The sequence below is a fragment of the Mastomys coucha genome, unplaced genomic scaffold (genome assembly GCF_008632895.1).
Source record: "Mastomys coucha isolate ucsf_1 unplaced genomic scaffold, UCSF_Mcou_1 pScaffold14, whole genome shotgun sequence".
NCBI classification, from domain to species: domain Eukaryota; kingdom Metazoa; phylum Chordata; class Mammalia; order Rodentia; family Muridae; genus Mastomys; species Mastomys coucha.
In genome coordinates, this window is record NW_022196896.1 from 129,309,285 (window position 1) to 129,322,649 (window position 13,365).

At 43.2% G+C, this 13,365-nt stretch overlaps 1 protein-coding gene and 1 long non-coding RNA gene across 2 annotated transcripts in view; one reads left to right on the forward strand and one right to left on the reverse strand.

Moving 5' to 3' along the window:
- The window catches only part of Man2a1 (mannosidase alpha class 2A member 1), a 160,012-nt gene that overhangs the window by 107,773 nt on the left and 38,874 nt on the right, over nucleotides 1-13,365 (forward strand). Inside the window, exons 13-16 of the mRNA XM_031368592.1 lie at nucleotides 7,087-7,252; nucleotides 8,532-8,753; nucleotides 9,870-9,992; nucleotides 12,356-12,470. Coding sequence (XP_031224452.1) covers nucleotides 7,087-7,252; nucleotides 8,532-8,753; nucleotides 9,870-9,992; nucleotides 12,356-12,470 — 626 coding nt within the window. The remainder of the gene's footprint in view (nucleotides 1-7,086; nucleotides 7,253-8,531; nucleotides 8,754-9,869; nucleotides 9,993-12,355; nucleotides 12,471-13,365) is intronic.
- Nucleotides 4,765-10,097, reverse strand: LOC116088843. Its single transcript, XR_004118038.1, has 2 exons — nucleotides 9,966-10,097; nucleotides 4,765-7,283 (listed from the first exon to the last, which is right to left on the reverse strand). It is a non-coding gene; the product is annotated as an uncharacterized LOC116088843 (long non-coding RNA).

The following is a 13,365-nucleotide window of genomic DNA, read 5'->3' on the forward strand; positions in this document are numbered from 1 at the left end:
CCCTGTGCCTGTCTCCTCCTCACAGCCTCCCTGTCTCCTCCTCACAGCCTCCCTGTGCCTGTCTCCTCACAGCCTCTCTGTGCCTGTCTCCTCACAGCCTCCCTGTGCCTGTCTCCTCCTCATGGCTTCCATGTAGCTTCTTCCATTGCTATAAGGGCCCTTGTGGGGTGTGTTGGCCCAGTTGAAGTCTGAGGTAATCTCTCCACTCCAAGAGCTTGGATTTAATTGCATTGACTCTAACTGCATTTTCTGTCGCGCCTCATGGCTACAGATCATTTCTCTGTGATGTTAGTGTTTATCATCAGCAGCATGGAGGGTTTAGTGTAGTCCAGCTCTACTTAAAGCTTTTGTGCAGCGGATTTCTGCTTTCGTTTCCTAGGTGCCAGCCTCCCTTTGTGCTCCGATTTTCCTTTTAATTGTCTACAGTTCCGTGGTTCCCCAAGATTATTTTTCCTCTGCTTGAGGGATTTGCATTTCATTTAGTACAAGTTTGATGGCAACCAAGTCTCCATTTCTGTCTAATCATCCTTTAATTTTCTAGAGAATTTTTTTCTGAATACTGATGACAAAGTTAGTGGGTTTATTATTGTCTTTAACAACTTTAAATATTCCTTTCTTGTCTTGAATATGTTGCTGATGGGCTTAATTTTGCTTGTTTGATTTGACACTATTGCCTGGATCTCTCTGGTTCCTTTGGAGGATTGTGAGGTTTGAGAGGACAACATGGTCTGTCATGTGTACTCTGGGGGGGTGCACAGGGGACAGCATGGCCTGTCATGTGTACTGTGTGGGGGTGCACAGGGGACAGCATGGCCTGTCATGTATACTGTGTGGGGGTGCACAGAGGACAACATGGCCTCTCATGTGTATTATGTGTTTGGCACATACACAGAGGACAGCACAGCCTGTCATATACTGGGGACACACAGGTTATTCTATTCTGTAATGTGTGGATTTCCTTTCTCTGCATTCTGCTTGCTCTCTTCAGTGATTTCCTGTGTCCCTCATTCATTACCACTTAACCTTCCTGTTCTCTCTGCATCTCTCCTTAGATGCTTAGTGTCACCCTCTTGACACAGCTCACCCTAGGGCCAGAGTACACAGCCTACACATTTATCCTTTTGGAATCTTGTTTGTTTTCTGTATGTATTGATTACTGTGTGTAGTTTTCTATCTTCTCAAGTGCCTTATTCGTGTGCTTTCTTGGATAACTCATAGGTATGTTAAAGTTACCAGCTTACACCAAATTCGGGTCATAGGTAGTTGTAGTGGTTTTTTTTTTCTTAATGCTTAGTCACATGGCTTTGTCTTTTGGGATGCTTTCTAATTTGTACTGAATGTTAGACAATGTGCTGAAACTTGATGCTATCACTGGATAGCATACTGGAGTATGATGAATTGAGGATGAAGGAGTTCATCTCTTTTTTAATCTAACTTTCCAACTCTTACTCTGTAGGCCCACTTCAATATTTAAAATCCAACAGAAATTAGTATGTTAATGTTAATGTTGAGTGTGATTCACTAATTAATTTATGAAGGGCTCTACATTTTTTTTTCTGTTTTCTCTTTATTTCAGTGAAATTTTGTCAACTTTACAGTTTACTCAATTTGGCATCAAAGTAATTTGTAAAACAATTGATTGGTCACCTGCATACTTTTTAATCATCCTAACTACCTTCTGTCCGTGCATGTTACATATGACAGAAACATGCGTATTTTTGCCTGATCTGGTATAGGAATAAGTTATCAACCTGTTTTGAGTTTCCCCCGTCTTTTGTAGATGGTTCTTCCATGTCAGGGACTCTGTGTTCACATTCCTATGTTTGTAGCCATGCACACACCACTGATCGTCTTCTCTTCTTCCTTCTCCCTTTATTTATAAGCTGTGTGGTTACTTTGCATGCGCGCATCCTCTGTGCTAAGGCATGGAGCTCCCACTCTGCCTACCACCATCATCTCCAGAACTTTTGTTATGTGTCAGTGACAGATCACTTGTCACCACATACATGCTCACACACACACACACGTGTACACACATACATACTCACATACACGTATGCACATGCACACTGTAGCGGTGCAGTATGTTGGGATGATTGCTCCACTGGGTATGATGATGACCAGGATCTTTGATGGTCAACCATGGCCGGGATGAAAGTAATAGAGAAACCAGCCATAATCAGGCTTGCGTTGTGGCAGCTGTTAGCAAGGCGGGTTTCTAGATATTTCCACATCTAACTCTTAACAGTAGTTTTGCTTCTTTATTTTATTATATCTTGGAGAAATGCAATCACCTAACCTCACGTTGGGAATTTGGCCTTAAATGTTTCTGACCCAGATCCCAGGAGTCACAGTACGGGTTATTGAAGCCTGACATCTCCATGAGACAACCTTTGTCTTAATATCTTTCCTTTGTTAGTAACATTTTATTCTCCTAGAAAATGAGATAGAATGTAAAAGGAGTTCACATCTAGAATTTGCCATGTTTCTTAATGTATTAATGGATGTATTTCCATACACAGTTCTGAATATTGAACTTTGTCCTTTAGATTATGTCTCACTAACTAGACTTAGAGGAGATGAATTTGTTCTTGTGCTGCCACTGTTTGCTTGTTCCTAGCTCTCTGTGACCCTGGACGGGCCGTCATTTTCCTCTCCCTCTCTGTGACCCTGGACGGGCCGTCATTTTCCTCTCCCTCTCTGTGACCCTGGATGGGCCGTCATTTTCCTCATCTTTACAGAGGACTTGATTACCTATCTTTGTATATTTTGAGGAATAAAAATAATCAAAATAAAAAGCGCTGATAGAATTATAAAGCCCCACACTAGTAGGTATTATTTATAAATGATAAATCTTATGAGTTAAAATTTTCTCCATTATTTATTCATCAGCTATCTACTGAACATTTTTCCAAGCCAGGCTATGGTACACATAGAAAATTACAATTTTTTTTTATAGACCCTTCTTGCGTTTACTAAAATAGTCTTAATTTGCATGTACAAAGGACTTGAAAATATATTTTCCTTTAATCTTCCTTACACAGTCATAAAAATACGTAGTGTTTTAAGCTGTCTCCTCCAATCCCATTGGGCTTTACTGAGTGTGGTGCGTTAAGTACATCCTGCCAGGATTTTCTTTGTCTTCTACCTTTTTCTTTATAAGTTCCCTTTAACAGCTGTAATGTGCTTGAAATGTCAGTCACTCTTTGTTCCCACCAAGTTTCCCCATAACGAGACTCCATGGCCTTGCTTACGGCAGCTCTGTAGAAAGTTCTTCATGTGAATTTGGTAGCATGGGATCTCCACAGCGGAGCACAGCTGCCAAAGAGACCTGCACATCCTTGGCGGCGAGCGGTTTGGTTAAGAAACGGCTCTGAGCTTATGGTGCTTTTAGCTGGGTAGGTCTTGGTGACATGCCTCCCTGTCAGAACCCTCCTTAAGAGGACATCACACTAAGCGGGCCAGGGCTCCAGCCCGTCCTGAGGACTGTCCTGTACAGAAGGACTACTGCCCATAGTACTTACTAGGCCTGGTTGTCTGTGCCATGGGGAGGACTCAGTGATCGCTGCAGATGTCCTCTGACACGATGTCAGTTATCCCGCTCAGAGGGTGAAGGAGCTCTGCGGACCCCCAGGACAATGGGCTTTCCAGGACAGACTTTTTTGGGCAGTGAATTTCTGGCTCCTATTAGTCCTCAGATTGACGCAGCCATTTGAGTGGCCTTTCATTATTGTCCTCCTTGCCGCAGTTCATTATCCTTGTTTTGTAATTTGATTGGCAGGTAACAAATGAGTGCTTTTTCTTCCTGAGATGAGCTGTTCTGGTAAAGAATTGAAATAATTGCCCATGACACCAAGTCACGAAGCCCTGGGAGGCCAGACATGACTAGGTGACAGATAGCCTCTAAGGACCTAATGCTAATGTGAACAAAATTGGAGAAAAGAAGTTATTAGTAAAGCAAGGTCCCTATTCAATTAGGAATTACATAAAAGAGAAGCAACCCCTTCCCATGTGCAGAGTATCAGTAATGCTCTTGTTAGTGTAGAGGTAAGTATGCAGGTGATGACACGGTATGATGTTGAAACTTATTCAAGTCTTTCACACACCCCGGGATCAAAAGAGCTCACGCTTACTTTGCTCTGTGATGCCCAAGCCGCTATTGCACATCCTTCATGCCTTGCCAGGCCTTGCCAGGTTATTATCACTGGAGCTGGCAGGGTTCCTTCCAGGGTGAGATGGGTGAGGACTGTGACAGCTACCCAGGAGGGAGGACACTTCCACGTCAGTATGGCTTTGATTCCTCCTGTGTTCTGTGACTCAGCTGTGCAGCGTCCTGGGCAGCAGAGTCCACCAGAACACATTCCCAGAGATGCGCACACTCATGCTGAGAGTTTGTTACTACCATGGATGGTTACGTGACCACCTCACATGGCCACAGCTACAGAATTCAGGGAATTCTGAGGGTCTACTTATTTAAAAGAAAATTTAATTCATGACTGTGCCTTCTCTGTATGTCACTTAGAATGTAAAATAGGAGTTGTATGTATGTCAGATAAGTTTGTAGTGTGAGAGCCTTGAACAGCGTGCTGTGAATATCTAATTATGTTAGAGATTATTTTCTTATCCCTGCGTTTTACTCATTAATATTCTACATAGTTAGTTTCTTTAATAGATTCTTGGCACAATAATTACATAATCATTCAATACAGTAGAAACATATTCTGGTCAAATACTAATTATCTACTTAACTGAAACAAAACAAAATTTAGTTCTCAGCTTTACTGTACAACACGGTTTCATAGGGTACAAAACCAAGTATATGCTTAAAGCTGTAATTAAGTGTGAGTCATTTTTCAAGTTTTCTATAGAAAGGAGTGTGCTTGGGTCTTAGCTCTGTGCACTCCCAGTTACCGGGTCTGCCCCAGGCCCATACACGTCCTCTCATTCTAGCTTTGGGTGCCTCTGAAACTGTAGATGTTAGTAAATTGTTCACGTAGGGTGATCTGGAGTACGTGACCGTCAGCTGGTCTCTCTCAGGGCCCTTAGACTCTGGTGGCACAGAATCCTGGCACTGTGATTGCCCTCCTGCGTTTATGATCAGAGGAGAACCAGGATGAAACAAAACCTCAAGTGGGCCTTGAGAGGGTGAAACTCTGTTGTAAAGTCTGTCTGATAGGTATGCTGCACACCTCTCTCTGGGAGTGGCACTGACAGACCTTGAAAAGCGCTTCAGAGGCCAAGATGGGGCTTGAGTGAGTGCTGGCATGTTTAGGGTTCTGTGTAAGTGTGTTTGTGGCTGGTGCCTTCTTTCATCCGTTCGTGTCCATGTGCATGGAATACCAATGAGCCAGTGAACATGTGGCCGCAAGTGAGGTCCTTGTGTCCTGGTGCATAGACCTGTCATCCTGCAGGGCTAGGGCCATTCTTACAATTGACTGTATCACCTGCCGTATTTTAAAAACATAAATGTGTCTTCTGCCAAGCAATTTATACATGAAATGGTGTATAGGTTTTGTGTTTTATCATCTTTATTTCATTTTTTCTTTCTGCATCCTTTGTTAGGCTCTGCATCCTCTGTTAGGGACTTCATTTCTTAATGACTGGCTTGTAATGTGTATGAGAATGAAGGTGTGTAGGAAACGCTTCTATGACGACTTTCAGATGTAGCTGAGCAAATAGAAGCCAGCCTGAACCACTCTGGAGCTCATGTTAGTGGGGAGATGGTCACTAGCTGACTAATATGTTGATGTTTCTTGAGAGGGTGAAACTAACACCTTTCCTAGGAAAAGAAAACATTTCAGATCATAAACCATGCACTGGTGAGTCAGTGGCCAGCAGGGAGCTCAGTCCTTTTGGAAATGCTGCTTTATTGGGAGATAATACGGTGTAAATGATCCAGAGTGCAGGATCCTGCGTCATGCACATTTGCCGAGGTCCTGTCAGGCTGGCAGAGCAGCCCTGGGAGGAGATAGGGAGGGAAGGCCGTGAGTGCTTCCCAGAGGATCGACACTGAGAGAAGAGCCACAGGAGGAGGGGAAAGGCCTCGGACACCTTGACCAACAGTTCTGTCCGAAGCCACCCTGGAAAACCGAAGCGTGGTGTGCTCCAAGGTGCTTGGGCCGGTTGACAAAGACTCTGACAGGATTGCAGCTGAAGTTTTGTTTATACTAAGAATTGTACGTTCTTGCACATACTGACAGGAGCTCCCTTTATAGTTTTAATCTTCTTCTATTTGGCTGAATCCCCACCAAAACTTTTCTTCTCCATAGACTTATCATAAAAATTTGGCCCTTCTTATAAGTAGATTTCTTATGAGTACATTTCTTATAAGTAGATTTCTTTGAGTGGGTTTGCTTTTAATCCTAGAACTGTGTTTCTTGAGCGTAGCAGCGAGGGCCCTGTCTGTATAAAATGTGTGTATGTACTGTGAGATTTGCATATATAATATACAACTTACTAGTTTCGCCGATCTCAAATGAACGTAATATTTTTATTGGAAGTTAATATGCCTAAATTGCAGAGACAAATTACGTTGGGTTTTTTTGTTGTTGTTTCGTTTTTTAAGTCAACACAAGGCACCAGGGAGAGGCTGTGAGTCCTGGCTCTTTAGATGACTGACACAACACTTAGATGTCCTTTGTAACACATGGAACATATTTAATATGCATATAAAGTGGAGGATCGATAGACTTGTAGTCTTACAACATGCTTCTCTTGCTGCATGTGTGGTGTGGTCTCCGTTTCTTTGAGGGGTTCTCTCAGGATGGCCCTTTTCATTCTTCCAGGGAATTATTTATTTGTTTGTTTGTTTGTTTATTGCTGTTGCTTGGTTGGTTGAATTTTTTTTTTTTAAGACAGTTTCTCACTGTGGCCCCGACTGTCCTGGAACTAACTCCCTCTGTAGACCAGGCTGGTCTCAAACTCAGAAAGCCACCTGCCTCTGCCCCCTAAGCACTGTGATTGAAGGTGGTGCCACCATGCTCGGCTTCCCAGTGTATTGTCCATGGCTGGGAACTGAAGCCTTAGGAAGAGTTAGAGAAACAGTCGTGCTCTGAGATTGCCGCATTGACACAGCTGGCTTTGCAGGTACCTCGTGATCTACAATCCCTTCGAACAAGAACGACACTCAGTGGTGTCCATCCGTGTGAACTCTGCCACAGTGAAAGTGCTGTCTGATTTGGGAAAACCTGTGGACGCTCAAGTCAGTGCAGTCTGGAATGACGTGAGAACGATTTCACAAGCAGCCTATGAGGTATGTGATGGCCATAGACGTCTGCAATACACTATACGGAGGATGGAAGAAAAAAGAAAACAGGATTCATAGCTTGTACCTGCATAATAACCTACAGCACACCCACTGAGCTATCCCTGGGGTGAAGTTTAATACCAGAGGTTGTAACTGGGTGGCCAAGTGACACGAGGAAAAATATATTAATATTTGTGTGTGTATCTCTTTAAGTATGCATATTTTAGCTGGATTCTAAAATAATAAACTAATAAATTTTGGAATTTTCATGTTTAACTCAATGATAATTATACACATAGAACTGAGATAAATGGCGCTGTTCATAATAATAATGTTGTTACTTAACTTTTTTTTATGATAGTGACTTAATAACATCTTGGGAGAGAGACTTTAACTAAGATCATTAAAATATCTTTTTTTGGAGATTTAATTATGGAACACTGGACTGAACCAATAGAGAATCTCAATCTCAATCTCTCTCTGTGTCTCTCTGCCTCTGTGTGTGTGTTTGCGCGCGCGCACGCGTGAGCATCTATGTGAGTGTTAGATAAGCAGCTTTTAAACAAACCCCATATCACTAGGAATGTTAAGCATTTGGAATCCTGAGGTGATTTAAAGAGTTGTAGAAACACAGTAATAAACGAGCAACTTAAGAGGGAATTCTGTGTGCTTTTTAAAGCGACTGCTGGTGCATCTCAGATAGTCATTGTCCTGCAAATAAAAATGGGAAGTAGAGTCCAAACTCAGGTCAGATTTTATAGGCAGCAGCCTATCTCATTTGTGAAGTGAAGCAGCTCTTGGAAGACAGGAGCCAGCTCACACTGTGCCTCCTTCTGGCCTCACTCAGTGTCCGCTAACTCCAAGACAGCACTGATGGCTGGCACTGTCTTACCTACAGCTGCATTTGTCCTTCTAACATACTGAGGTATAATTTTACAAAAGGATTTTTGAAAATTCGAAGAAAACATGATTTACATTAAGTCCTTCCCTGCCTGGGGAGTTTCCCCCTCCAAACATCTGTTGAGAACACCGTAGGACATTTGAAGGATGGTCTATAGTTTCATAGGAGGGATGCAAACATGACCGCCTTTGAAGCTTTCCAACCTGGGGTGATTAGAGCCCTGGCTGGATCGAGGTGTGAACAACCTCTCTAAATTACTGAAGCATTCATAGAGTAACAGTATGTCTGCTTTCTAAGAACGTGATTGATGTTTTTACCATAAATATAAATGTTTTGCCTTCGGTAGATAACTTTTCTCTATAATCCCTTCTCCTGTCTTGAAAGGTTTCTTTTCTAGCTCATATACCACCACTGGGACTGAAAGTGTATAAGATCTTAGAATCACAAAGCTCAAGCTCACACTTGGCTGATTATGTCCTGTATAATCATGACGGACTAGCAGAAAATGGAATATTCCACATGAAGAACATGGTAGATGCGGGAGATGCCATAACAATAGAGAATTCCTTCCTCGCACTCTGGTTTGACCGATCTGGGCTTTTGGAGGTATGTTCTGATTAGTTGTGACGAGCATAGATCTCAGTGTATTTATCTGTGTCCATGGCAGCGCAGAGGGGGAGCCCTCTTAGGCAGGGCTGCAGCATAACTCTGGCTCAGAGTTGATCTGCAGCTGCCAACTCTCTGTGGCCTCCTGCTTCCACAGTATGGTGGGCTGCAGTGCAGATTACCGTTAGCTAGGTGTGGTAGTTGACAGTGTTTATCGAAGCCGTGGAAAGCACTTTAACAGGATGAAATAACTGTTGGGTATAATGCAAAATGAGTTTTTAAAATTTTAATTCCAATTTTTGTTCACTTTTACTAGGTTTTTAAAACATACTGGCCCATGTATATTGGCAGTTAAAATACATCACCTGCAGAAAATTTGAGAAGCACAAGCCTAAGTTCTTTATTCCTTGCTAAAGTATAGGGCAGTGTTTTGTTCCGAGTTTGAAGCTTTAAAATCTGAGGCCAACTATGAAATTTTGATGCTAACTAAATGTTTGTCACGTGAGGGGCTTACTTCAGCATTTTTAGTCCCACTCCACCCCCTCTTTTTCTTTCCTGCGACAGGATGAGTCTATGTAGCCCCTGGCTTGCCTTGAACCCATTATTAAGCCTAGGCTACCCTCAAACTTAGACAGTTCTGCTGTAGCCTTTGGAGTTACACGAGCATTTAAACGTTTTTATGTGGATGCGTGGTTTCCTTTCATGCGTGGATGCGCCTGGATGCCTGGTGTCTGAGGCGGTTAAAAGGCATCTGATTCCCAAGAACTGGGTTGTCGGTGGGAGTGCGCTGCCAGATGGGTACTGAGTGCAAGCCTAGGTCCTCTGCAAGAGCAGCAGCTGGGCGAGCCTAGGTCCTCTGCAAGAGCAGCAGCTGGGCGAGCCTAGGTCCTCTGCAAGAGCAGCAGCTGGGCTTAACTCCTGGGCCATCGCTCCAGCCCTCCTCGAGCATATTTAACCTATCCTGGTAGATTTTATTGTCTCCTTTTGAGCCTCTCCACAGTCCCGCTTTAAGTTTTGTCTTAATGCCTGTACATATCTTGGCTTTCAGTCTTGACTCCATCTGGTGGCACTTTGGTAATAAGTCGCTGTTTGTTTATCTTATTTTGTAATCCTCAGAAAGTGAGAAGGAAAGAAGACAGTAAGCAGCATGAACTGAAGGTGCAGTTCCTGTGGTACGGAACCACCAACAAAAGGGACAAGAGCGGTGCCTACCTCTTCCTGCCTGACGGGCAGGGCCAGGTGAGTGCTGCTGCAGAGACGGGTACTGCGCATGAGTGCTGGAACTGCCGCAGAGACCGGTACTGCGCAAGTCCACTCGCACGGTGCTGGCACGGTGCTCGCACGGAGGTGAGAATGCCTCCCTAGTTTATCCTTGGACAGGGATCAGCTCTCGGCCGTGGAATTGGATTTGTCCTTATTAAAGGTTGGCAGTTTGTACTGGGAAGTTAGATGTGTCAGAGCTGGAATTCATATAGGATGCATGTTCTCTATGAAGAAAGCTAATCTTCTAGACTTGGCTCTCGGGGAGGTACAGCACTGTAGAGACACAACATGCTCAGCCCAGTTTTCCTGTGGGGAAACCTTCACTGGATTACCTCTCTGTTCTTTAGGGATTTAATGAACAGTTTTTCCTACTCTTGACTGTGAAAGCAGCACATTCAGTCTGGCGCATTTTGAAAATGTAGCGAATGTGAGGAAATTGAAATTGACGGTAGTCTACAGCCCTGTGAATACCACTGCCCACATCTGGATGCAGTTTTGTCTTCTTTAAGCATCTCCACATTTGAGCATTGCCCCCATTTTGAGTTTTGTCTTACTACCTTTACATATTTCGGGTTTCATTTTTGACTCAATCTGACGGCACATGCTTTGGAAGCATAATTGGTGTGTCTCGGAGTCTCCTAATGTTGCCCGTCCACTTTGTCTACCTCCTCACTAGAGCGACTAGAGATCAGCTTTCTCTGTAGCCTCTCTTCATGCAGTCCCGAGTATTTTCCTGGGAAGCTGGGCAGAGGCGCTTTGGGTCAGTGTGTGAAGCCTGGTTCTACGGTTTTTCTGTCTACTGATTCTCTTGCCTGTAATGTCTCAGAGCTCTGCCCAAGCTCGGGGAATTAGCCCCGTAGAAGCAAGCTTTGTTTGTAACTGCTCTCTCCCACCCCCATTGCCTTTATGCCTTCCTGTCCCCCGACCTCAGCATGCACTGCTCTCTCTAATGCTTGGTTGCTCAGTGACTAGTCTTTCTTTTGAGCAAGTTATTTTTCTTCTACGACTTACAGAAGCCGCATGCTAAAATGATTAGATTTTTAGGGATTATATAGGCCACCCTGAGGTGGTTTGTTTGTTTATGTTCAAGCCAGTGAAAAATTGCAGGTAATAGTTTATAGGACCGATTCCAAAACAGATAGCTTTTTTTTTTTTGTATAATTATTGGTTCAGCGTCTTTGTTAGGTTTAATTTTTACTTTCTTTCAATCTCTCTCTCTCTCTCTCTCTCTCCCTCTCCCTCTCCCTCTCCCTCTCTGTCTCTCTCTTTCTCTTTTTTATTAAGACTTGGCTTCAATATGTTTGAGGCCCAAGCTGGCATCAAACTCATGATCCACCTGCCTCAGCCTCCTAGAATTACTATGGGATACTATGTGTGAGAAGTAGTAATTAAATTGAATATCTGTAATATTAGATGAAAAGGATAAAGTAAAAGTATTGTAACATCAGGGAAGGAGATAGCTGAGTATGTCAGAAGAGAATAGGTACCCAGAAACCTCTGCACCCGGCTCCCTCCCCCTTTACCCATCTTCTAGGTGGATGATAATTTTGCAAAAGAACTTTGTAAATGGTACATATTTTATGAGTTTTAGTGTTTTTTATGGGCGAAAAGGCAAGCTTACAATAGAACCATGCGATTCTGAGTCTCTTACTGCTCAAGAGCACTCTCCAAAGGCTTGCACCATGCTCCCGTTCAGTGGACATAAATAATACTTACTCAGATGCTTTCAGTGTAGTCTCACGTCATAAAAGTTGTGCACTTTATTCCCTAACTTTCTTGATGCTTCTTGATGCTTGATGATGAAACCTACACCAGTGATTTCCAAGTTCGTGAGTTTGCTCTCTGTTGAGCCCGCTCGCCCCTGCCCGAGGGCAGAGTGGTACCGAGCTCAGTAAGCCTCGCTGTGAGTACACTGAGTCTTGCCTCCGATTTGATTAGCCCCAGCACATTCCCATCTTATTGGCATCAGGGGACCGGGTCACAAGTGCTGGCTTGGGGTACGTCACTACTTAGGAGGGTTTCATTTCCAGTAAATAACTATATGGACAGTAGAAGAAGATAGATTAGAAATGTTTGTGAGGAGAATATTTGTAGATTATCTAAAGCCAATCAAATTGTAAGCATTTGCAAATATAGGCTTTATAATTTTATGTAAGAAAAAAATCTTACCTTACATCCATTGTTTATATCCTGTGTATTCTGATAAGCTATAAGGTTTTCATGTCAAGTTATGAATATTGAACTGTGTGAATTTGTCATTTCACTCAATATTCCTAAACTCTTCTTGGGAAAGTTGAGAAACCAAGGTGTTTTTGCTAAAAGTGTCCTTTCCTCTTCAGCCGTATGTTTCCCTGAGACCGCCCTTTGTCAGAGTGACACGTGGAAGGATCTACTCAGACGTGACCTGCTTCCTTGAACACGTTACTCACAAAGTCCGCCTGTACAACATACAGGGTAAGAGAACGGCAGTGCCGTCGGACACGCAGGCTCTCTGGCCAAGTCACACTTTTCTTCTGTCTTTCTTACTGAACTCCCAGTTGTGTAGAGAGTTCACACAACTTTGAAGTTGATTCGGTACCTGCAGCCTGACTTCTGATGTCATACTTGCCTTCAGAGGGTGGGAATGGAGAAGCCTTCTCATCTGCTAGGTTGGCATTCGTCCTTCTGCATCTCCTCCTTCCTCATTAGCAGCTGACTTAGTCATGAGAGTATCAGTCAGAAACCTTATGTTGAAGACCTGAAAGCAATTCAGTGTTTAGGTGTGAGTTTATAAAATAGATTATTAGCGTAGTTACTAAGTAGACCACTGACTCCAGGAGCTTCAGGTATCTTCAGAAAGTCTTTATTGATTTGCCTCTTGGAGTTGTCCTGCTGTTCCTAGGCTGAAGCAGATCGGGAAAGAGAACACTGCACCCTTGACTTTTCTGATGGGTAGGAAATAAGGAATGTCCCAGTTGACCCGGACTGCAGATGAGCATGGGTTGTTTTTAGATTGTGGGAGAAAGGCATCATGCATGGAATTTCTTAGCTACCCAGTATTCAGTTTCTTGATCTCACAGTCTAAACTTAATCTTGCTTTTATTTCATTATGGCTCTTCATATTTTGCTAGTTTGGCCTTTTTTCTCTGTTAATGGTCATGGTCAGTTTTTTCTCCTCAGTGCTGTGGAAGTAATCCAGTGAGTGCACTTTCCAGTCCATCCACAGAGATCCCCTAGAGATGGAAAAACTGCCATAGGCATGACCTTTGTGCCCAACTGTGACTTCCATGTGATAGAATGATCTTCACCACAGGGAAGCCTGTAATTATTAAAAACAAAAAACAAACAAACAAACAAAAAACCTTTTTTT